This window comes from Mercenaria mercenaria, chromosome 4 (genome assembly GCF_021730395.1).
Source record: "Mercenaria mercenaria strain notata chromosome 4, MADL_Memer_1, whole genome shotgun sequence".
NCBI classification, from domain to species: Eukaryota; Metazoa; Mollusca; class Bivalvia; order Venerida; family Veneridae; genus Mercenaria; species Mercenaria mercenaria.
In genome coordinates, this window is record NC_069364.1 from 82,459,644 (window position 1) to 82,481,564 (window position 21,921).

The window sequence follows — 21,921 nt, forward strand, 5'->3', positions numbered from 1 at the left end:
TTAAGTAAATATAAGTTTTGAAATGAAAAAAATATTAGTGGGCAGACGAACCTGTGTCAATATACCCAAGCTTACGTAAACTAATTAAGTACTTACTTCCGTTTCGCTATTCCGAAAATAGTCCCGAGCGAATGTTGATGAGTATCATCATGATGCTGAAGTTGAAATTTTGCGTAACCCGGACGCGTTCCCAGAAATCCGTATACTTATAATTTCCCTGATTGACATTACAAGTGGCCTCTGCTGTAAGTCATAAATTGTGTTTAACTCGCAGGCAGTGTGGACAAGGAATGCTCTCCTGCGTAGGAAAAGAATAATCCTAACTAACATTAAAAAAGGTATGTCTATTATTTTTCTTACTGCTGTAATAACAATTATTTATTAAGAGTCTATATGCGTTTTATCTTTTACCATACAGACAGAGCATTCTTCACATGTTGAAAGTTTTTATTATCAAACTTGACCCATATGGGCATCAAGATTAAAATACAATGCAGAAAATAACATCAACAGATGAGCATGAACAACAAACAGATGCAGACTTACAAACATGTTAAAAATGATTCAAAAAATAAAAATTGGTTTAGTAACTCTGGATATGACTACTGGATAAACAAATTGTAAAAGCAAAGCCGTCGTTTAACAAAAAGGTGACATATAGGTGGTCAATGTTATTTAACAACATACATTTCTTTTGTACTCAAGAAACCAGCGCGCGAGTCATCTAATCAAGGTATCACAATAGTCAGGACCCAACTTGCGAATATCTCAAAAATGAGTTTTTTTTCTGTGTTTTTGTGTTCCCCCCATGACATACAAGGTGTGTATGGGAATGGCCACCATTTATCTTAAAAATCTCTTTGCGACACTCCAAAAGCCGTGATGGCGCCCATATGCCGTATGGGCTCAAACTTGGTCGAACACTTAAAACTTGGTTTAAATAGTAATATCTTAAAAGTGAACTTTGCCAGGACTACTCAAGGGCTACATAACGTACCTAATATTGACCAGGACCTTTACATCTACATAGAATATAGCAGTTACTAAGTTAGATGAACTCTCTTTAGATGCGCATGTTCTTACTTTCAGGAGCATTTTTGGTCGTAGCGATCTACGAGGCGGGGTAAAATAGTCCGGTGAAACTCGCTAGCTTAAAAACCGAGAGTTGTATAGACACCTGATCATTTCCAGCTCTTGGTACTTTTATAAAAAAAATCAATGAATGTGATTACTAAATAAATATAGATCAAAAGTTTGAATTTAATTAAAATCCGCCATTCTCTGTCCGCAAGGGACATGTTCCTCGTTCGAATCCCTGTAGGTACAATTATACATTAAATACATACATTTCTTAATTGTATACATGTCATAACACACAGTATCGCTTATGTCATTTCAGTGTACTGTGATTGGAGTTGTTGAACTGTATACAAGACAGCTGATTTATGACGTACTAGATGATAGACAATACATTCTAATATTGTAGACATTAGTCTCAATTGTATCTATGGTTTATACAGAGAACTATATCACAACAATAGAGCCGCCCAAGTGAGGATCCAACTAACTTTCCCAGGTATACAAGGTAATAACGAAGTAGTTATACAGGCGCAATAAGGAATCTTCTAATTTAGGATGGATGATTTGAATGATGACCGTATTGTGTTGGTCTGCCACGAAGAGGCAGTAGCGAATTTGAATAAGAGTGATACTTGTGTAAGTCCATCTAACATAAGAAGTACGGTAAGATATAACACACAATGTGCAAAGATCACTGTCAAAAGAGGGGCCATATCTGCAATACTTTTCATAGTAATTACGGCGATTGTGCTTGGAATATGTTTTCTTGTATTTAGAGATACCGACCCAATGCCGAAGTGTTACACCGAATCAAAAAGCCGTGAAGTCTGCAAATGGGGTCTGAGAGTAGACAAAGCTGATCATAGGTGCCGTTTTGATCTTGAAAAGGATTGCAGTTATTTATGCACGGTAGGCGGTGATAATTTTACGTCTGAAGACTTCGAAAGACACCAGCCCTTTGAAGTCAATTTTGAGGGTGAAGGTTACGGTCCAATCATGATGACTGAATCATATGCACAGATTTTATTTCAGTGGGAGAACTCCGGCAGAATGAGGGTTGCTCTTGATAATAACATCACTTGCAATGGATTTTATATAGGATCATACAGTGATAGGTCACTATTTCAACCGCCATACGCTCGTTTCTGTCCGATAGAGCTGAAGAAGAAGTATTTAGAAGACCGATACAACACGCAGTGTGCAAATTTGACACTGGACGGGGCATGCGACTATTGTTTCCCAGTCACAAAATTGTACTCTGAATTGCCGTATAGGTATGAAGTCAACGGATCATCTCGACTGTTTTTCCCATCTTGGCTCAGCATCTATAATTACATTGACAAATTTAAAGGCCTTAAAATTGCAAGGATTCTGACTCCTTCGTACATAGTAAGAAGTGGTCGGATGGTACCTGTAAGAAGAGACTTTTACGCCCCTCTTGGATCTTCAATGGTATGGTCTGTAACTAAACCGTCAGAGGCCAAGAAATCGGGACACATAAAACCCGTTGAAATGTGCTATAGCTTTAGCATACATCTATTATGAACTGTGTAACTTCAGGTTGTATGCACATTAACTTTGCGTCAAACCTTCCAACCTTTACAGTAAGTTTGCGTACTTGCTGTGTTTATTTGCGTAGGTGCGTGCGTGTGCGTGTGCTGCTTCAGCTTTTCTCTTTTATGCAAAAGATTCCGTGTTTTATTTATAGTCGTCACCGGTAACTCATGTCGGCAACTTCTTTAGAAGCAAGTTAGTTATTTAAGTTGGAGAACAGTGCAAGATATAGACGACACTCAACTTCTAGGAGTGCCCTGATTCAGCATGCCGGTGTAATGAAGTATTTCGACCCCCCCGGTCATTATTCTATAGAAAATGTGACTCCTTTCCTATAAAATATTGACTCCCCTTATAAAAAACTGACTCCCTTTGGAAACTCTATAGAATAACGACCCCCGGTCATTATTCTATAGAAAAACTGACCTCTCCAAGTAAAATACTGACTCCCTAAAGATGACTCCCTTCGAATCTCATAGAATAACGACCCCGGTTATTATTCTATAGAAAAAGTGACTCCTTCCATGTAAAATACTCACTGCCGAAATTACTATATTCGAACTCTCATACAATATCGGTTCCTGGACATTATTCTATTTAAAAAAGTTACTCTTTCCGTGTAAAACACCGGCTTCTAAAAAGACTTTCGACGATAATATCTATTAAAAAGTGATCCCCACCAAACCTAACGGACAATTTTACTAGATCTACAACTCTAATACCCTCCATTGCCAATAACATTTTGATTGTACTACTACTACTGGTGCCGCTACTTCTATTGCTATTACTACATGTACTTCTTCTTCTTCTACTACTACTACTTCTACTTCTACTACTACTACAACTGCTACTACTGATACTGCTATACCTGCTTCCACTAATACGTCTTGTACATCTACCTCTTCTTCTCCCGCTGCTGTTGTTGCTGTCACTTATTCCTCTGCTGCTGCTGCTGCTGCTGCTGCTGCTACTGCCGCTGCCGCTACCACTGCCACTACTACTACTACTACTACTACTATTACTACTTCTTTCTACTGTTGCCGCTACCGTACTTTACTGCCACTGCTAAGTATTGCAACTTCTATTAATACTAAGTTCTATGCTAGCAGTTTTCTACTGAAGAATTACGTCATACCGAAGTTTGCAGGGATTATTGACACTGGTGTGTTTCGTGAACGTATTGTGAATTGTTATTCTCCTGAAAAAAATGTATACACCAAGATACAGCGTCTAGAAATAGAATCCCTTTTCCCGTTGCGGAATGCTCTGATTTCTGTGTCAAGTGATGGTATCTGGGGCTAATGGTCAAACGGACGGACGGACGGACGGACAAGGGCAAATCTATATGCCCCCCTCCCCGAGTGGGGGCATAAAATGCAGCAATTAGGCCTTAGATACACGAGTTATCACTAAATTTGACCAAATGACCGGGGGTCGTTTTTTTATGGGAGTCAATATTCTTCGTGAGGTTCAGTTTACTTCACGTGGGGGAGTCATAGTACTATGATCTGGAGGTCATAATACTATGACCGGGGGGTCACTTTTTCTATAGAATAATGACCGGGGGGTCATTATTCTATGGGGGTCGAAATATTTCATTACACCGGCTGTAAACATTCATAAAGGAGGACTCTTACCCTAAAGTTAGTAATTTTAATAATTGAAGACAGGAGATCGAACTCACGATCCCTGGTTTTGTAGTCAGACTGCGTCCGTCCGTTCCTGCAAATGTTGACCACTGGTTGTCGCCGGAAACACTCGGGCGTATGTAAGACAAGTTTTTCTAGCACCGGCGATGTACGGGGAAATCATGCCAGAAAAGGAAAATGTTTAAGGAGAAGACCAAGTGGCGTAAGGCGTTTGATTCTGTAAAGAGGAACTTGCTATGGCAAAAATTAGCCGATATTTGTATCTCGCCTAAAATGCTGTGTTGTTCAACATCTATATTAATGATCTTGCAATGTTGTTAAAAGTCTAGGCAAAGGAATTAGCAATTTGTATACTTATGTATGCAGATGACTTTGTGCTGGCCGAAAGCGAAACTGATTTACAAATCATGTTAACATCTTTAAACGATTATGTATTTCCAACTTTATGTCTGTAAATTGTAGTAAAAGTAATATTATCCAGTTCAGACCAGTAAGAGTGCAGAGATCTGATTATATATTCACTTGTGGTCAGTCAGTAATAGAATATGCAGATTAATACTTGTATTTGGGTATCTTGTTGTCTGAACACCTTGACTTTAATGTAACTGCAAAAAACGCAGCACAGAGTGCTGGCCGTGCTCTTGGTCGTCTTATTGTAAAATTCAAAAATAGTGGTGGTTTGCCTTACAATGTTTGCCTTACAATTTTGGTTGAACAATTGAAATCTGTCTGTAATCATTGGAGCCGTTGCCTGAATTATGACAGGTCGAGAGTTAATAAGAAAATATTTGACTGGACATGGCACAAAGGCAACAATAGGTGTAAAAACTGGGTTTACATTGCGAACAGTAAGCTACAGTCACTTGGGCTAAATTCTTACTTGCAATTGCCTTTCTCACGACGGCAGCTACTGACTGATATGTCTGAAATTATAATGAATGATCACATTGCTCAATGGAGGGCTGATTTAGAAAGAATACACAGTGTAAATGGCACTGCCCGTAATAAATTGAGAACATATAGTCTATTTAATCATTTCCACATAGGTCTGATATAGTGCATCGTCAAAATTTATTGATCATCTTTTAAGGCTCTTTTATGCACTTCAGTGCATGATTAGCGAACACTTCCTAATCCTTATAATGTATATATACTTAATTGCAAGTGGAATATAAAAACGTGATGTATGATATACCAAAATGGTGTAGTATTTGTATAAAGTCTCTTGTAACTCTTACTAGAGTGGCCATTTACATTATATTTTATGTGCAGTATTTTATATGTTTATGTAAATTGATTCGTGTAAATAGATGAGTCTCAAATAAAATAAAATATACATTGTAAATGATTTAGTTGAAAGTTCACCCACTCACGAATTGGTTTAATTGGAAGTTGGCTATCGTATTGATTTACAAAACGTAACTGGTATAGTGACTAACTTTATATGGAGGATGAGGAAATACCCGATGTTTCACGATTGTCTCGTGTGTTGTCTAGAAGCCTACTGCAGTTGAAAGATATTGCATGTACAAGAAAGTTCATAATCAAAAATAGTCATGTCGGACCAAAAAAGAAGAATTTCGTAAAAACTGACAAAATAGTCCTGATTCGTGCACATTGCAGTAAATTTTCCTCTCAATGTCTTCCAGCATTAGGTAAAATGTCAGCTAAATCCATTTACAGTAAGGACAAGCATAATAATGTGGTGTAATTAAAACTAGGGCAATGTAGAGTTATATGCTTGGACAAAGCACAGCCTATTAATGTCTGAACCTCTAACATTTCTAGAGAACAAGTATACTAAAGATAAAGACAAAGGTAATTGAAAAGGGGAGCAATGTAAATTGTTGGTACTTCCCCTTAATGTTCTTCATCATTAAATATATTTCAAATAAATTTCCTTCGGCAGTCTTCGCGATATACCAAGGATAACTAAATTTAATAAACAAGAGGGCCAAGATGGCCCTAGGTCGCTCACCTAAGAAACACACCATAACGGTGTAAACATGTTTGACCTAGTGATTTCATGGAGACAAGTATTCAGACCAAGTTTCATTAAGATTGGACCAAAAGAATGTGGCCTCTTGATTGTAAACAAGTATTTTTTATTTGACCTAGTGACCTACTTTTTGACCCCACATTCGTGCTTTTTAAGATTCCAAAGAACAAACATTCTGACAAAGTTTCGGGAAGATTAGAGCAAAAAGGTGGCCTCTGGAGTGTATACAAGCTTTTCCTTTGATCTGGCCTAGTGACCTAGTTTTTGGCCCCATGTAACCCATATTCGAACTAATCTAAGACTTTATGATAAACAAGAGGGCCATGAAGGCCCTGTATCGCTCACCTGACCTACTGACCTAAAGATCACCAAGATCAACATTCTGACCAAGTTTCAAGATATGGTCATAAATGTGGCCTCAAAAGTGTTGAATAGCTTTTCTTTTGATTTGACCCGGTGACCTAGTTTTTGACCCGACATGACCCAGATTCGAACTTGACCTAAAGATCATCAAGATTAACATTCTGACTAAGTTTCATAAAGATATAGTCATAAATGTGGCCTCTAGAATGTTAACAAGCTTTTCCTTTGATTTGACCTATTGACCTAGGTTTTGACCACACCTGACCCAGATTTGAACCTGACCTATAGATCATTAAGATTAACATTCTGACTAAGTTTCATTAAGATATGGTCATAAATGTGGCCTCTAGAGTGTAAATTAGCTTTTCCTTTGATTTGACCTGGTGACCTAGTTTTTAATCCTACTTGACCCAGATTCAAACTGGACCTTGAGGTCATTAAGATTAACATTCTGACCAAGTTTCATGAAGATACAGTCAAAAATGTGGCCTCTACAGTGTTAACAAGCTTTTTCTTTGATTTGACCTCGTGACCCAGTTTTTAACCCCATATCAAACTCATCTAAGACTTTATTAAGAGTAACATTCTGACCAAGTTTCATTAAGATTGGGCCCAAATTGTGACCTCTAAGAGTGTTAACAAGTTTTTCCTTTGATTTGACCTGGTGACCTAGTTTTTGACCCCAGATAACCCAATATCAAACTCATCCAAGATTTTATTGAGGGTAACATTCTGACCAAGTTTCATTAAGACTGGGCCAAAAATGTGACCTCTCGAGTGTTAACAAGCTTTTCCTTTGACCTGACCTGGTGACCTAGTTTTTGATCCCAGATGACCCAATATCGAACTCGTCCAAGATTTTATTGAGGGTAACATTCTGACCAAGTTTCATTAAGATTGGGCCAAAAATGTGACCTCTAGAATGTTAACAAGCTTTTCCTTTGATCTGACCTGGTGACCTAGTTTTTTACCCCAGATGACCCAATATCGAACTCATCGAAGATTTTATTGAGGTAACATTCTGACCAAGTTTAATTAAGATTGGGCCAAAAATGTGACCTCTAGGGTGTTAACAAGCTTTTCCTTTGATCTGACCTGGTGACCTAGTTTTTGACCCCAGATGACCCGGTATCGAACTCTTCCAAAATTTTATTGAGGGTAACATTCTGACCAAGTTTCATTAATATTGGGCCAAAATTGTGACCTCTAGAGTGTTAACAGTCAAATTGCTGACGACAGACGACGGACACAGGACGATCACTAAAGCTCACCTTTGAGCACTTTGTGCTCAGGTGAGCTAAAAACATTCTGACCAAGTTTTATGAAGATAGAATAAAAAAATGTGGCGGCTCGAGTGCAAACAAGCTTATTATTTGATTTGACCTGGTGACCTAGTTTTTAACCCTATATGACCTGGATAAATCTTCATCTGCGATTTTATACAGACAAACATTCTAACAAAGTTTCATGCACTTCAAATGAAAAATGCAGCTCCTATTGCATACACAAGGTTTTCTTTTATTTTAACAGGTGACCTAGTTTTTGACCCCAGATGACCCAGATTCGAAACTGGACTAAAGATCATCAAAAAGATAAATAATTTGACCAAATTTCATGAAGATATGGTATGCTAAGTTAGCAAGTATGTACATCATTCCTTCACCACAAAAGATAATAGGCAAGTGTAGATTTCTCGGAAGCACAGAGCACCACAAACAAGACAAATGTTTTTCGATTCACTATTATGCAAACATTTCTTAAAGTATAAATGTTGAATTTATAGGGTCTACAGTTTGCTCAACCTGTTTATCGGCTAGGTACTGCAAATTGAAGATTAATTATGGGGGATGTAGATTTACTTTTTTAAGTTATTTTTTTTTGGAAAAGACTCATTTCTCGGAACAAAGTAACAAATTAATCATCTTCAAATTCATGGTGTATAATTACAGTGGAGGCATGCTGCATTGCTGGGACCGCCACTTAGTGCAGTTCAAAAACCATTTACAGGTCCATGCAAATATTCTTCTGACCAAGTTTGTAAACATCAATCAAATTATTGGTGAGAAAAGTCATTAAAAGTGTTTAACGACCAGTAGTCTTAGAGGAGAAGATGGTCAAGTAAAATTATTGCTAGCCGAGGACAGACACTGGACTATCAACTTTTACTAACAGCTCACCCTGCACTTAGCTAACAAATATCACCCATTTTTTTTCACCCTAGATAAAACACTGAAGACATTAAAACTTGATAAATCTTTATTTGGAGATGTTAAAGTATGACAGAAAATATAACAAATATAGAAGTACTTCTTATTGCCATCTTATATCATTTTCACAAACATAATGACTTCAGCTTTAACAAAGAAGAGAAAACAAACAATTTTATTTTGTACAATTCCTTCATATATCAAAATCATTAAGGTCATGTTGATGAACTTTTCTGTTTGTTACTTTAACACTTACCCTGCTAAATTTCTACAATGAACGTGTCCATCTTTCAATTTGGACAGTACCATTAACTGTTAGAAAGGTGCTTACCAAAAAGATACTGACTGAATAGCCAACAGTGCAGATCATGATCAGACTGCACTGGTTGCAAAGGCAGAATCAATCGTGTCCAGCATGATAAGGGTTAAAATTGCATTTTCTTTCTAAATTTCAGTAAAACTATGTATATCTCTTTTCAAAAAAAAAAAAAAATTAAAATTCTGACAAAATATGGTACTGTATTATAGTTGCAAGACACCAAAGATGCAAAAAAAGTTAGGATTACAATTCTGGATTTAAACTCCAGATACAGTTCTCAAAAAGGCACGGTTTTTTAGCTAAAAGGTACACATCTCCAGACTAAATAATGTCATAACAAATTAATAATATACCAATACCCATAGCTTAATGTAAATGTGAAAAAACGTATAAAATTCCATAACTCAGTACAATTTAAATTAATATTTCGAGAGTATGTTAACACGACAGCTTTAGTATGTCATAAAAATTTTACTGTGTGTCTTATACAGCGGGAAGTTTTTCTACATATTTTACAGGCCATGCAAGTATTTATATACATAAATGCAGCCTAGTTCTCAATAAATCATGTTGCCTCCACATCACTAACAAAAGAAAGTACTTTTTAAATTTTTCAAAAGTGGGCATAAATCTGGAGGTATGCCCCTTTCAGAAAGAAAATATAAATTAAGTGCTTCTTTACTTTCAGTGAATATGCTAAAAATTTGTTTCTCTCTGCATCCTTATTGAATTCTACCCTTCACTGGGTACTTAAGTTTTAATTATTCACAATTAGGACTCAGTATATTTATGTTTGCACTGAAATTAACAAAAGAATCTTTACCTATAAATACAAAGATAACGCCTGTGCTAGAGTTGCATAAAAATTTGAAAGGTGTTCAATAAATGAAAAAATAACAATGTTGTTTAATCAAAGATTCACAAAACAAAGCCTACACTGAGAACAACTACACATATTAAATATGTGTACATATCATGAAACTTGTGTAAAATATTAATTTAATCAAACACAGCATAACACGTTATGATTCAATTCAACAAAGCGTAACAATTATGTTCCTGTAATAATCTTTAAATATTCAGCACTCCTCTTCCACATAATTTAAAACTTTAATATGGCACACACTTTTGCGAAGCTACTGTACGTCATGATAAGCATTGATTGACGTTGCTCTTTTTTGCTTTTTAAATGTATTCAATTGCAAAAGCTCTCCATAACAGGTGCCTCAATTTGAAACATCTTTCTGCAAATTACAAGATAAAAATACCAATGTACTTTAAGTACTGTTCTATTATCAACTTGAAACATTTCACCTGGAGCTATGCCCCTAAGCAAAACAAGTGTCCTTCAGGAAAGTAGGATAATGTACACATTCAGGAATTAACACGAAAACTGTCAAGCACTTGTTTGAATACAAAAGCTATATGTAATGTAATGTATCAGTTGAAAAGGAAGTTAAAAACAACAACAAAACAAAAACAATCCCTGCACACAGTCAGCATACTGGGGTATACAACCACAGTGTTCAATTTACTTCACAAAATCACTAGGTACTAACTGAATATATCTATATGTCTACTTAGTTACCTAGAAAACAATTAAAGGGCCTCCCAAAGAACATCTAAATTTCAATTGTTTTTAAGCAGATATCTATTGCTATTACATACATTGCACCAGTATTATTTAAGTAGATATTTCAGTGTATGATATAAAATTTTCCTAAAACATAAAAAACCACTTTATAATGTCTTTCTATTGTACTTACTAAATAATGAGCAAATTTTATAACTTTACAAAAAAAAACTTGTGATAAATGCGGAGGAATGCAGCTTTATTATTAGGCCACAACTTGACATCTTTTTAACAACATTGTAAATAAGAAATTAAGTTTTCACTTTTACTTTCTTGGTGGAAAAGCATTAATTTGTTCTTGTAAAATTCTATATCTAAATTCTTTCCAAAATGTATTTCTACATTGTAAATCACTTTTTACCAGCTCCACATTTTTTATTTTCAATATCAACATAAAACTATGATTAAGGTCAAACAACTGTCTGGGGAAAATACAAAGCATATGCTTAAATACTAGTCAATTCAATTATTAAAATTACTCTACTTCTGGTAGACATGTACATAAAAATTAAATGTACCCATCTTCCTTTTATATAAATTTCTAATGGTAAACAATTCAAACATCTGATTTTTTCATAACATGATAAATATTATTGGTATATTGCACAAATAGAAGTATAACAACTTCAAAATGTTTTCTCAATGATAAAATTTGTCTTCAATACTTTTTTCATCAGCATATGATGTGATACTGTCGGTGTCATTTATTTGAAGAGCTCCTTCTTGTAAGTGGTATCTCAGTGAAACCTGCTTTACTTCAGAATTTTAAAAACACTCTTTTCCTACTCACTAAATCGATACTTATTTATTTCTCTGATTTTATTCAATTTTGATATGTAGCTCTTTCTATGGCACTCTATACAAATATATTACATAATATTCAACTTCCTTTCCACCTCTAAAACATTAAAACTGAATGAGCTAGGCTTACTAAACAGCAGTCAAGCATATGGAATGGAAACTAAACCAAATAAGGCTGAGGTCAAAGGCTTGATATGGTTTTCTGAATAGGTATCTTTCTTAACTTCTTTCTCTTTCAGCATAAATGCTTCAACCGGCACAATTTGGTAAATGTTAAATATTAATTCTCTAATGTCACTTTGTTTTCTTGTCCCTTGGCTTCCATGCTTTCAATAAATTCACCCCAAAGTACATGGAGAAGACGTGAATTTGTAAACAGACTACAAGTCCAAAATACCACACAAGAACAGCTGGATATCCTACAATTTGAGCATTATATTTCCTTTCATTATAAAAGAGAACTAACTCATCAAAAAGTTCAATCATTCCATACAGCACTGGCAAAATACCAAAAACGACTGTCCCTATCAGGAACTGCTTCAAGACAAGTGAGTCATTTCTAGGCAAGGATTTCAAACCCAGCAGTGCTGCTAATAGGCTGACAATCCAAGCATATTCCCAGGCTTTTGGAGCTGGAAAATCCCAATGTTGAAGTCGGCGGTAAATTGGCAATCCTATTAAAGCAGTTAGACCAGGCAGAAGGCGTACTATGACAACAAGTCCCAATAAAATTTGTAGTATCAGCGAGGACTTCAATCGACTCTTGTTTATAGAACTGAAAGAAAAAAGAATGAACATTGTTAAGTATGAATGTAAATATTGACAGATAAATATTCCAGTATACACTTTACCTATTTTACCTTTACCTTCTTATCTCACCTGAACAATATTTGGGTGAAGAATTGTGATCACAAATGTCTGTCGGTCTACTGGTGACGTCACAGCTTTATTACGTCACTATTGGCGCATTTCATTCATAGTCTGCCGATAACATGTTTTTTTCATCTTTATTTTGTATTCAGTAGACTGGTTTTCCAATTTTAAGCATGTCGGGATATTTCATAGATTTTCTGAGACTGATACACAATCCAATTCATCATTACTCACCAAAATGCCAATAACATGTTTTTTCATCTTCATTTTGTGCAAATTTATACTTTTCCGCAATATTACATAAAAATATTGAGGTATTCATGTGTATTCATAAAACATTAAAGTGTCTAGGAATACAGATCCATACCTCTAGAATCTGGTTCTAGAGGTTCGGATCCGTACTCCTACACAACCCTTTAAATTGCGCCGATTTCCACCACAGTTACGATCCTAACTACTTGAGATATAGAGGCAGATATACTGTCTTGCAGTCCAAAAAACTGAGACTAGAATAGGACTTTTTAAAGAATTGCCGTCAAGTCATTGTATGTGATATGACCATAATTTCACACTTCTTTTCATAAATTTAATCCAGATTGGCAACAATAGCTTGATTGGCCATTGGGCTTTTAAGCCAGATCGAGCGATGTGACCAGCCTGTTAAGGTGCTCTACCAACTGAGCTAACCGGGCTCCTAGTTAACCAGAAGCCTCGAATCACTACAGGCTTTTAAGCCAGATCGGGCAATGTGACCAGCCTGTTAAGAAAGATGAAACAAGACATCAAGCAGTGTGTGACATTAACTTTTTTACAGACTTCCAATTTTTTGTAGCCCAACAGAATTTTTCGTAGCCCCACCAATTTTTCGCTCAAGAATGAACAAGACTATCATTCTAGTAACATTTTATTTAATTTCTTTCAATATACTGCTGTAGGTTGGTGAATATTGATATATTTCAGAAATTTATATGAGTTTTTCAGAATTGATTTTGAAATCTGAAACAGTGTTCACAAAATTGTGCAGAAAGTCAAAGACACAGAGTCATGAAACAAGATCTAAACGGCTTTGTAGACAAGAAATAGCTTGGCAGTAGACTGACCAGGGGTCTCGCTAGGCCCATCATTTTTTTGGTGAGAAGTCAATTCTCCCTCAGACTGATTTAGGGAGAAGTGGGGAGACTTTAGGGAGAAGTTGGAAGACTCCATCAATTTTTATATTTCTACCTCGAAGCTGTGAATTGATTCGATGACCATTCATTTACTTAGTTACATCATTTTTCCATACACAGTGATTCAATACAAAATTCTGAAAAAAAAATAATTGTTTTCTGTTCAAGATGGTACTGAATCTAACATGCTGATTTTTTTTGGTGCTATATCGTGTAATATATGAATACAGGATGAAAAGGGGTTTATTATTAATACCGGGTCACTACTTGTGTGAACAGTTTCTCATTGGAATAAAACTGAATGTAAACTGTGTCAAACCTAGAAATACAATACAAATCAATTCATCCATCAAAGAAAATGTGCCCAATCATGTGATCACGCTACGTCATTTTGTTCCTGCTACAATCTCGAAAGTGAAAGTGAAAAGGTAAACAAAAATTATAAATCAGGGCTTAAGTTTGTTATTCAATATATTGTATAAATATCATGCACATGATTCGAAACCTATTTGAAAGTGCTACCCCCGGTACTACCATTTCCACACCAAACCCTTCCCATTTTAATGCTATTCCTGTTCAACCACTTTCGATATGTGTGCTCTGAGGTGTTCCCACTGCAAGTCAATTGCAAAAAAAATACAAAAAAGCACTTTCTTGTGGATAAAATTCACAGCATAGGTCATCGCTATAAACCATTGATTACTTTAAAGGTCCATTACTAAGGGAAAGTGAGTAGGCAATTTTTTTCATAGCCAGTGCATAGACTTCTGCAAGACACTAAATAATGAAGATTGGCAGGTCAAAATTTACAGAAGGTCTTTGGAACTCAAAGAAATGTACGTGTATTATGTTGAAATTTCAATGAATCGACAGAATGACCCCCAGGTCTTTTTAACTTCCTTCATACTTCATAGAAAAATAATTGTACATATACTGCGATTTATTTCGAATTTCTACAAACCAACTTTCATTTTCCAATAAAATGAAATAGTTTCTGTGCTTTTTAAAAGAAATTAAAATGTTCACTTTCCTTAGTATTGGACCTTTAAGACCATGATTAGCTCGGATACTTACTCGTAGTCGCATATTGGACAGAAAATGCCATTTTATGGAATGTTCCCACAACAAGTCCATCGCAGACCATGTTCTCACAGAAAGAAACATTGTAATACAATGCAGGTATAAAGATTAAATCTTTTAAAAAATATGATGCGGCTTCAAAAAGTCTTTTCGACTTCTATAATTTGAAGGGTGGTTTTTTTTGTGTTATATAGGTCTTAAAGACGGTAGAATGATGTAGCTTAAAGAGCGTGTTTTTGTTTTTCTTAACATGCACTCTATGTTAAATATAAGAACTTGATATATACATTGTAAGGATACAATTTGCATATAATAGTAGAATTGATGAGTAAGCCATTTTTTTTTTGCTAAATAATTCGTAAGTTTATGTAATTCAGTGATTATAAGTATGATTTTGCTGAGAGGGCACGCTGGACTCAGAAAATGAAAGTGACCTCAATAAAGCGTGAACCCTAGGCGATATATGACCATTTTGTATCAATTCGCCGTAAAACCCAACTCACTCAGCCATAACGTGAACAAAATTCATTTAAGAAGTGTGTCATGTGAGTTAGATATGACGGTTGTGCACGCAGAAATGATTAAATAATTCTACCTACTCTGGAGATGGGTCTTGACGTATAAAATGATACTAAACTGAACGAGGATATGCTTATCTAGATGCATTTTACTTTTTGTATGAAATCTTGGTTTTGTGAAGAAGCATGAAGTATATCATTTCTTTCTTACAATTCTTATTTTCAAATAAAACATGTGGCGCATGTAAAATACAAATAAATTATGTTGATAAAGCAAGAGGGTCATCACAGATGATCCTCGATAGCTGACCTGAGAAAGTGCGCTATCTAATGAGACTTTTAATGAGATATTCCATCACGTGTTAATAGAGGGTTAAAGATCCTAACATGGTTATGATTGAATTTCTAAAATCATATCACCCAATGAAGCTGGTTGCGTTTCTCTCAGTTGAAATATTCTGTCAAAAGAATGATGAATTAGTACCGTATCTGAGTGATCAGAAATAAGTTCAATAAACCAATGTCTCACTGGGTTCGAACGAATTACAAGTTTGGCTTATATCGAAGACCTTGGAACACTTTAAAATCTAGACATTACAAAGTTAAAATACATCTTCGTCGCAGCATAAATGTCAATCGAAAATATTATCAACTTTCATTTGGCAAAACTTTCATAACAATCCGCTGAAAATCGTTAGGGGGCGCATATAACCTTATGTGTACCGACGCTGTCGCCAGACGGCTCTACTTTAACTCGATCGAACCTAGTGGTCTATCCTATGAAAATGCTTATGTGTTAGTAACCTAAAATAATCAATTTTAGGCACAAAAAATGTCCATGAAAAGGAATGTAAACTTTCGTGGCTCATTTTGTATCAGCGTCAGTTTAACAAAGGGACAAAGTATCACCCAAACACTTGAATGGTATACAGTATGATATAAACCCACATCTTACGTAGATCAAGAGAGAACAGCTTAATACTACCACTCATTCTGGAACAGTAATTTAAACAAAGTTTGTAATTTTACTCAAATAATATGGCAAAGACCTTAAAAAGGTTTAAATTTTCGAAAATGATTCAAACTAGTTTCGAAATTTTTAAAGCTACTCCACTGAGATTTTAATACTAGAGGACTAGAACAACAGTTTGTGATTTTTATGTATTAGAAAGATTTGTTTCACCAGGGGCTTCGTTTTGTAAGAATGAACATAGTAGTGTAAAATCGCTGTAAAAATGAAACGTTCAAAGAGAAACATCATATCAGTCTTTCTTGTGTGCCATCCTGATGTGACGGTTTAGAGCCGACCTGTGTTTATATGTAGATGGACAGTTTGGATATTCTATGAAACTATGCATGTCCTAATGTCATTGTGTGTGCGTAGGTTTTCCCTTTTTGCCACACGTATCACAAGTCAAACGTGTACATGTCTTTCTTAGCTGGTGTTGTTTCCTCTCTGTAGAGGTGGCGAAAGCTTTTCCGCATTGTGCACATACGTACTCGCCGCTAGCACCTAGATTACAAATGAAAAACAAAAAGTTGCTTTCTGTGAGAACATGGTCTGCGATGTACTTGTTGTGGGAACATTCCATACAAGAGCTGTCCGTAAGACAGCCAAGCTCGACTATTCGAAATATTGTCCCAGAAGCAGGAAAATATTACCCAAAAAGGTTAAATACCAAAAGAGTTTTAAGTTCAAAAGGGGGAATAATTTGACCAAAATGTATATCAGTTATGGGACTTGCTGCTATCAACTAGTTTTATAACCCCGAAGGCACATGTGAAGTTTCAATTCAATATCTGCATTAGTTTTGAAGATAGAAACTTGCATGTAAAACTTTAACCAGAATTTTCAAAGTCCAAAAGGGGGCATAATTTGCCCAAAATACATGCCAGAGTTATGGGACTTGACCCAGTGAGGTTGGTAATTGATCTAGAAAAAGAAAAAATAAGTTTCAAATCTATAATGCCTTTTAGTAATAGCTGTATGTACTTGCACGCAAAACTTTAACCAGAATTTGCTAAGTCCAAAAGGGGACATAATTTGGCCAAAATGAAGGTCAGAGTTATGGGACTTGCTGCTATCAACTAGTTTTATAACCCCGAAGACACATGTGAAGTTTCAAGTCAATATCTGCATTAGTTTTGGAGATAGTAACTTGCACGTAAAACTTTAACCAAAATTTTCTAAGTCTAAAAGGGGGCATAATTTGCTCAAAAAACATGTCAGAGTTATGGGACTTGACCCAGTGAGGTTGGTAATTGATCTAGAAAAAGAAAAAATAAGTTTCAAATCTATATGCCTTTTAGAAATAGCTGTATGTACTTGCACACAAAACTTTAACCAGAATTTTCCAAGTCCAAAAGGGGGCATAATTTGGCCAAAATAAGGGCAGAGATATGGGACTTGCTGCTATCAACTAGATTTATAACCCCGAAGACACAGTCATGTGAAGTTTCAAATCAATATCTGCATTAGTTTTGGAGATAGTAACTTGCATGTAAAACTTTAACCAAAATTTTCTAAGTCTAAAAGGGGGCATAATTTGCTCAAAATACATGTCAGAGTTATGGGTCTTGACCCAGTGAGGTTGGTAATTGATCTAGAAAAAGAAAAAGTAAGTTTCAAATCTATATGCCTTTTAGAAATAGCTGTATGTACTTGCACGCAAAACTTTAACCAGAATTTTCTAAGTCCAAAAGGGGGCATAATTTGGCCAAAATGAAAGTCAAGAGTTGTGGGACTTGTTGCTATAAACTAGTTTTATAACCCCGAAGACACATGTGAAGTTTCAAATCAATATCTGCATTAGTTTTGGAGATAGTAACTTGCATGTAAAACTTTAACCAAAATTTTCTAAGTCCAAAAGGGGGCATAATTTGCTCAAAATACATGTCAGAGTTATGGGACTTGACTCAGAGAGGTTGGTAATTGACCTAGAAAAAGAAAAAATAAGTTTCAAATCTACATGCCTTTAATTGATGGCTGTATGTACTTGCATGCAAAAACTTAACCAAGGTGTGACGCCCACGCCCACGCCAGGGTGAGTAGAATAGCTAGACTATTCTTTGAATAGTCGAGCTAAAAATGGCATTTTCTGTCCAATAAGCGACTACGAGTAAATATCCGAGCTAATCACAGGGATCGAATTTAACGGTCGCTAACTCGCAAAATTCGAGTAAGAATAAAAAAATGCGAGTAGAAAATCATGGCACTCGAATATTTTTGCGATCACGTTCGAAAATCGGGGAATTCGCTCAAACTGTCCTTTTCTCTTTAAAAACTCCTTTCGGGCAGTTAATTTACCGATAATCACGTGAGTGCTTCTAGACGCTTGTCACTTTATACAAAAGTAATTATCGGATATGTAAGTAAGCGTCTAGGCAATATTTGTTTTCATTTTGGACGTCTGTAATTTGCAAAGTTCTGTGAAGGTCACAATAGCCTAAATAGTTTTCCCTATATATTCTATATAAAACTGACCTTTTTCAAAGAGCTACCAAACATAGCTAGACCCATTTCAGAGAACAAATCCTTACCTCATTTTAAAGAGTTATGATAAAACTGATATAAAATGAAGAGAAAAGTAGGGGTCATGTATCTTCTAAGAGAGATTTCTCTGGTCACATTTACTTACTGTAAACTGACATTAAAATCACACTGCTGTGACCTGGAAGTACTACTCATACTAAAATTGAGCTTGACTTCACCAAATACAACCTGCTCTCCCATTTTTCCTACCAAAATGTCAACAATACATCCACAATGAAATTTAAACAAAAACTAGCCTCAATTTAGACCTCTGTTGCCATGCCAAGTGAAAAATTAGTGTTCAAATACCTGGCAGCCATTACGCGACTAGACCAGATGGCTCCCACGCTGGTTCCTTTAGTTTAGTTAGGCCTATAAGAAAAAACTGTTTTTCTGTGATAGTCTCAATTTCATTTGTATAGTACCAGTAACACATCTGCATGAAAAATACCAAGTTTCAGCTTGATTAAATCAGTTTTTCAGGTTTTATGGCATTTTCAGTAACGCGGTCCCTGCGCCAATTTTCCTTCAAAACTGATGTTGCGACATAATTTTTAACCAGTTCTTCTAGCCAGAGCTGGTTTTTGCCCTATTTCATAAATTTTCACCATAATTTGCAAGCAAATTACACACTAACACTTTGAAATATACCAAATGTCCCCTCTGAAAGATATAGATGGGCATAATTTAGAGTGCAAATTTGCATTTTTTTAAAAAAATACCCCCAAAACAGTGAAAATGTGATTTTTTGGGTTTTTATCAAGTTTTGCAGCAAAATTTCAATGAAATGCTCATTTTTTACCAAAATCTGACCAGACTAGTTCATTTATATCAATATCTGGACAAATCTCAATTTTTGCCCACATTTTCTTATAGGTCACAATAGCCTAAATAGTTTTCCCTATATATTCTATATAAAACTGACCTTTTTCAAAGAGCTACCAAACATAGCTAGACCCATTTCAGAGAACAAATCCTTACCTCATTTTAAAGAGTTATGATAAAACTGATATAAAATGAAGAGAAAAGTAGGGGTCATGTATCTTCTAAGAGAGATTTCTCTGGTCACATTTACTTACTGTAAACTGACATTAAAATCACACTGCTGTGACCTGGAAGTACTACTCATACTAAAATTGAGCTTGACTTCACCAAATACAACCTGCTCTCCCATTTTTCCTACCAAAATGTCAACAATACATCCACAATGAAATTTAAACAAAAACTAGCCTTAATTTAGACCTCTGTTGCCATGCCAAGTGAAAAATTAGTGTTCAAATACCTGGCAGCCATTACGCGACTAGACCAGATGGCTCCCACGCTGGTTCCTTTAGTTAAGTTAGGCCTGAAAATGGAGAGGAAATAACATGTTTCTTGGTGCAAAAAAGCCCGCGGAGCTCGAAAATGTTAGCAACACTACCAACAGTGACCTGAGAAAAACTTAAAAGATCAACGTCAAGCCAAAAGTCCAAAGAATCATTGAGTACTTTGGTTTGTATCGTACTTACAAAACCAGAAAGTCCCAAGCCTGTCCGGACCGTGAACTTTTATATGAAACCAAACAACAACAAAACAACATGAATTTAGCACGTAAACAGCTTTTAAATAATTGCTAGTTGAACCCATCATTTTGCTAGTGGAAAAAAATGGCACTAGCAAAAATTTGCTAGTTGGAAAAAAAGTTAAATTTGATCCCTGAATCATGGTCTTAAAGCAATCAATGGTTTATAGCGATGACCTATGCTGTGAATTTTATCCACAAGAAAGTGCTTTTTCTGTATTTTTTGCAATTGACTAAAAAAGTCTTGTAGTGGGAACACTTCAGAGCACACATATCGAAAGTGGTTGAACAGGAATAGCATTAAAACGAGGTTGGTTTGGTGGGGAAATGGTAGTACTGGGGGTAGCACTTTCAAATAGGTTTCGAATCATGTGCATGATATTTATACAATATATTGAATAACAAACTTAAGCCCTGATTTATAATTTTTGTTTACCTTTTCACTTTCACTTTCGAGCTTGTAGCGGGAACAAAATGACGTAGCGCGATCACGTGATTGGGCACATTGAAAGACAGTTTTCCGAAGTTAATACTTTACATGTCGTTCTTTTACCATGGCTACCAAATAATTGTGTCTATAATTCCAATTAATCGCATATGTAATCGACAATTTCTTTAGAAAACGACTCGCACGTGTCGACAATTAAATGCTAAGTGTCAAAGACGTAACTGCGGCACTGACTAGCCTATTACAATTGCCTCTGGTGAAACTGATAATTTGATTCGCTTTCACACTTCTCGCGAAAATCTCACAAGAACCTGAAGTAGGCAGAGCTTAAATAATGCTATCGGCATGTGTGTATGTGTATTCAACGCACATTATGACATGGTGCAAATTGTCAAAAGATTAGCGAGTGCGCATCCAAAAAAACTGGGCAACTTGAATTCACTTTGAGATTAGATTTGAGCGAAGTTTGCAGCTTCAAAGCAACTTTTTTGCTCCCACGTTTGCAATGATCTTTTTGGTAAATTTATTCCTCAGAATTTTTCATAGCCCAACGGGCTAAGGTCTGCCGATTTTCTGTCACCCGAGCCGATTTTTCGTAGCCATTGGCGATCAGGCTACCATTAATGTCGCACACTGTCAAGTATATTCAAATATGCAGCAAATACATGACGTTTACCTGTTATGTTTGGGTAAGGCTATTTTCCATAGGGCAGACGAACCACTGTGGCCATAGTCGACCTAACCCTAACCTCTAGTCAGTATTTTAGAGTCATAACTTTAGTGGTGCAAAGCCTGGACTATGGCCGACAAAACTATAGAAAGTAGTGTTTCCCGTTATGTTTAAACGGACTAAAATTGAAAACAATTATTTGGTTACGAAATTAACCGTGCACGAGTCTTTCATATGGTTTCGCAATGCATGCCTTATATGGTAATTACCTGATTTTGTACTGCCATGCGACGCTTTCTCTATGCCAGTGATCACTGCCATCTGTCCCAGCTGGCCGTTTTCCATAGTTCGACATAACTAAGCTGAGTAGACGAAATAAGTTCGAAAATATGCATTAAACAAACTTGTCCTCGTATGCAAAGCAGCTTACATCATACATATAATTAATTTTGTCGTGTAGTCATA

The 21,921-nt window shown here is 35.8% G+C and overlaps 2 protein-coding genes across 2 annotated transcripts; one reads left to right on the forward strand and one right to left on the reverse strand.

Moving 5' to 3' along the window:
• The first annotated feature begins 220 nt into the window (after positions 1-220).
• Positions 221-5,608, forward strand: LOC128556769 (uncharacterized). Its single transcript, XM_053542451.1, has 2 exons — positions 221-338; positions 1,400-5,608. Exon 2 carries the CDS (start codon positions 1,636-1,638, stop codon positions 2,623-2,625), a length of 990 nt encoding a protein of 329 aa, XP_053398426.1. The 5' UTR covers positions 221-338; positions 1,400-1,635; the 3' UTR covers positions 2,626-5,608.
• A 3,275-nt stretch (positions 5,609-8,883) lies between these two features.
• LOC123552308 (protein jagunal homolog 1-like) lies at positions 8,884-21,899 on the reverse strand. The gene is made up of 2 exons (XM_045341861.2): positions 21,726-21,899; positions 8,884-12,380 (listed from the first exon to the last, which is right to left on the reverse strand). The coding sequence occupies exons 1-2, from the start codon at positions 21,809-21,811 to the stop codon at positions 11,900-11,902; spliced, it is 567 nt and encodes a 188-aa protein (XP_045197796.2). The 5' UTR covers positions 21,812-21,899; the 3' UTR covers positions 8,884-11,899.
• Positions 21,900-21,921: the final 22 nt, after the last annotated feature.

Excerpts from the sequence above, each read along its gene's own strand:
- LOC128556769 (XM_053542451.1), top strand. The coding sequence starts at position 1,636 with ATGGATGATTTGAATGATGACCGTATTGTGTTGGTCTGCCACGAAGAG.
- LOC123552308 (XM_045341861.2), bottom strand. The coding sequence starts at position 21,811 with ATGTCGAACTATGGAAAACGGCCAGCTGGGACAGATGGCAGTGATCAC. Across the intron at positions 12,381-21,725 it reads GCATGGCAGTACAAAATCAG|TTCTATAAACAAGAGTCGAT; the intron begins GTAATTACCATA and ends TTTTTCTTTCAG.